This window comes from Eretmochelys imbricata, chromosome 4, assembly GCF_965152235.1.
Source record: "Eretmochelys imbricata isolate rEreImb1 chromosome 4, rEreImb1.hap1, whole genome shotgun sequence".
NCBI classification, from domain to species: domain Eukaryota; kingdom Metazoa; phylum Chordata; order Testudines; family Cheloniidae; genus Eretmochelys; species Eretmochelys imbricata.
Genome location: NC_135575.1, coordinates 75,512,557 through 75,516,487, shown reverse-complemented (window position 1 = coordinate 75,516,487; position 3,931 = coordinate 75,512,557). Strand labels below are relative to the sequence as shown.

General features: G+C 51.4%; 1 protein-coding gene across 1 annotated transcript; it reads left to right on the top strand.

Annotated features, from left to right (window-relative positions):
• Positions 1–1,241: 1,241 nt before the first annotated feature.
• Positions 1,242–3,597, top strand: HAND2 (heart and neural crest derivatives expressed 2). Its single transcript, XM_077814513.1, has 2 exons — positions 1,242–1,790; positions 3,499–3,597. The coding sequence occupies exons 1-2, from the start codon at positions 1,242–1,244 to the stop codon at positions 3,595–3,597; spliced, it is 648 nt and encodes a 215-aa protein (XP_077670639.1).
• Positions 3,598–3,931: the final 334 nt, after the last annotated feature.

Sequence of the window (3,931 nt, the reverse complement as noted above, 5' to 3'; positions counted from 1 at the left end):
TATAAAGTCAGATCCAATCTTTTCGTACTTGCAACTCATGTCCACTGCCTATCCATAATAACTGCATTTCTCTCTGCCTGAAAGCGTTCTGCTACAACAATACGCTAAAGTGTTCCTGGTGTATGTACATCACCATTGGTTAACCGGCAAGTGCCTCCTGAAGCTGTTTTTATGTTTTCCTCTGCTCGATCCACACAACGCACTTTGTAAAGCAATAACTGAACTGACCGAGCCGCTATTTTTTTCCATCAAAATTCTCGGCGACATACCGTACCTGGGTTGAAATGCTCCAATATTTTGTTTTAATGAGTTTATTTAAAAAGAAGATTTTGCCGTACTGCATCTGCTAAACACTTGCAATAACCTCTGCCTCCATGATAAAAGTTTTTTTTTTTTTCCTCTCTTGTTTTTAATTATATTAGGGGCAGCCAATCCTAAAAGAGGAGCTCGGCAATTAGCAACGCGAACATCAAAAAGTTTTATTGCCCAGCGCCGGAGGCCCCGCCCCTGCCGCGCGGGATTGGCGGAGAAAGCCTCTGACGACAGATATTAACACGAGCTGCCCGAAAGATGTAGCTGTACATGGAGATCGTGCTGGGAAATTGTGCCAGTGCCCGGCGCAGCACCAAGCCTGGGGGAATCGCCGCCGCCGCCTCCTTCCTGCTCTGCATCGCCAGCAGCCGGGGCAGGGGAAGCGCGGCTTGCGGGCCGGCGGGCTGCCCCGTGCCCGTGCCCCCGAGCGGGGCGGAGCGGCTCAGGCCGGGGGGATGGATGCGCGGGGCTCCCAGTGAGCAGCCCCCGGCCAAGGGGGAGCGGAACCTTACCGGAGCCTTTCATGCCCACAGCCAGCGCCGGAGCCCGACAGCGGGGGGGCGCTGCTGGAGGAAGGGCGGGTGCCTGTCACGCAGCCCCGCGGCGGTGAAGGCAGAGGCGGGGGCCGCGGCGCGGAGGAGGCGGCGGCGCGGGGCTCGAGCCATTTTGTCGGCGAGCCGCAGCGCCAGGCCCCGCGCGGAGGAGACGCACCGCATGAGCGGCCGGGGGCGCCCCGCGCCTGCCGCCCGGCGAGAGGGGAGCGCGCTGGCTCTGAGCGGGACTCTGCAGCGCCCTATGGGGAGCCGGCGGCCGGAGAGGCGCTGAGAAGAGGCGGGCGAGCGGCCGCGGCGAAGGGGGGGTTGAGGCAGCGGGCCGGGAGGGGGGAGGCTTGGTCCCGGGGCGGGGGTGGGGTGCGCTTGGGCTCGGGGATGAGTTTGGTGGGGGGCTTCCCCCACCACCCCGTGGTGCACCATGAGGGCTACCCCTTCGCCGCCGCCGCGGCCGCCGCCGCCGCCAGCCGCTGCGGCCACGAAGAGAACCCCTACTTCCACGGCTGGCTCATCAGCAGCCACCCGGAGATGTCGCCCCCCGACTACAGCATGGCCCTGTCCTACAGCCCCGAGTACGCCAGCGGCGCGCCGGGCATCGACCACTCCCACTACGGCGGGGGGCCGCCGGGCAGCGGGCCGCCCGGGCTCGGGGGGCCGCGGCCGGTGAAGCGCCGGGGCACGGCAAACCGCAAGGAGAGGCGTAGGACTCAGAGCATCAACAGCGCCTTCGCCGAGCTGCGGGAGTGCATCCCCAACGTGCCCGCCGACACCAAGCTGTCCAAGATCAAAACCCTCCGCCTGGCCACCAGCTACATCGCCTACCTCATGGACCTGCTAGCCAAGGACGATCAGAACGGGGAGGCGGAGGCCTTCAAGGCAGAGATCAAGAAGACAGACGTGAAGGAGGAGAAGAGGAAGAAAGAGCTGGTCAGTACATCCACGGGGGGAGGCTGTTGCTGTTGTTTGCAAGGGATTACTCTGTGCTCGTCCTTTCTTCCGGCCGTGCTGGGCACATCTGGCTTGGGGAGAGGCTGCTAGGTCAGCCAGGCTCCATTCCAGATCCCACAGAATGTATCCCAAATGAAATACATCATGGTGTTACACAACACACACACGCCCCAATACACTAGCGCTGCATGTAGGGAAGTTGATGTAGGTAACGTATACTGTGTGCCTTGGTTAATGGAGATGAATGAATGTTTACGGGGTTTCTGTGTATGATATATGGTGTGTACATGTACGTGTACCTATAATCTGTATTAATGGATGTACCCATAATAATATGTGTTATCGCTGACAAAGAGAAGTGAAGACTCAATTCACTTCGGTGCAGGAGCTGTTCCAAGTGACCGGGGGGGGGGTGATGTTAAAATGTACATGTATTTGGGGTGGGAAACTGGCATCTGCTGTGTGATGAAATATTTCAGAATTGATATAGCCTGCAGCAAAATCGGGTGTTGGGTCAGATTATAATAGTTAAACCATTCCTTGCAGCTGCACACAAATGTCTTAATCTTAAAATATGGTTTTGTATCCTTTATTTTACATTAGCATCCCTTCAGTACCTACTCTGCTCCATTCCCCCCACAGTATTATTTGAATTACAGTTTCTAATAATAATTCTGTCCTGTACACAAGCAACCTTTCATAGCGCAGAAGCACCCTGCAATCTGTTCAGATAAAAGAAACTGCTCACAGGGAAGGCATGTACCACTTGAATTTAACTCCAGCACAGTTTTGACAAAATAATGCACAGCCCCACCGTTTCACTGTAAATTATTCTTGATTGTGATTTATGCTTTTGTTATTGGGTTTTTGTTCTCTTTCCTTCTTTCAATTTAAGGCGAAGTAACTTTTTGTGTGGATGTTAACTGTCGGTGTAGGCCTGATGGTTTTCTCAGGCAAAATTCCCACTGATTTCAATAGCTATTTGACCTCAGTAAACACGACAGGATCGGGCCTTATATGAATGGATGTTCACTTCTCATAATATATTCACAATGCTGTTATTTAGTGGAATGCTGACATTAGATAGAATGGTTATCATTGACCTACTTGTAATTCGGGTCTTCTTATAAATTACCGTTCCACTAAAACCTCAAGTGTGTCTGTATATCATATGATATATAAATGTAATTTATATTTGAAATAAAATATACACTCCTGAGATCTGACGGGGAGGGCCGCTTAACCCTGAAGAATGACTGGTGCTGTAGGTGGCTTTTTAAACCGAAGAAGGTTTGTTTACATTTGGAAATGAGCCGCTCTTGCACTGAGGGTTTGCCACGAACGCGATCAGTGCAAAACAACAGCACGGTCTCTATTTTGCAAATAATGAAACATATAAATTGGTGTGGTGGTGTTGGTGTTTTAAAGTACCCGCAGCTTTCTACGAAAAGCACGTAAACAGGCGTTTGTTTGTCAAGCTTTCTAGCCGAAAGTTTGTCCTGTAGCTTGGAGGCCTCTGCAGGAGCCTGCATAGATCTTTGTAGATGTCTATCGCCAGCTTTAGATTTCCCTCTTCTGAGGGGGAAGAAGACAAGGAGTGGGTGGCGGAGGTTACCTAAGAGGTAAAGGAATATAATTTCTAAACTTCTGCTTTGTTTCTCTCTTTTTTTGCACGCTGTCTTCCCAGAATGAAATATTGAAAAGCACAGTTAGCAGCAACGATAAGAAAACCAAAGGGAGGACTGGCTGGCCGCAACATGTCTGGGCTTTGGAGCTCAAGCAGTGAGCGCTGCAAGACTGAAGGACTCAAGGAAATCTCCTAGACTCATTAGAGAGATTTGATCTGAGGACTTTTTGTATTTGGAATCATCCAGTTTATTTATGTGCAATTTCTCCCCCACCCCCCAAAATGTGGATATTCGAAGAAAAGCATTCCATATTTTAATATGAAGAGGAAACTCCAGCTTGGTAAGGGGTAATGTCGTCTCAATAGTTTCGTGAATGTTACTTCTCTGTTTGTATAGAACACACGGGAAAAATAGAAAAGAAAGGGAGGAAAAGACTCCCTGGCATTAGTGTGTATGTGAAGTGTATCTTTAATACTTGGCCTTTTGGATATA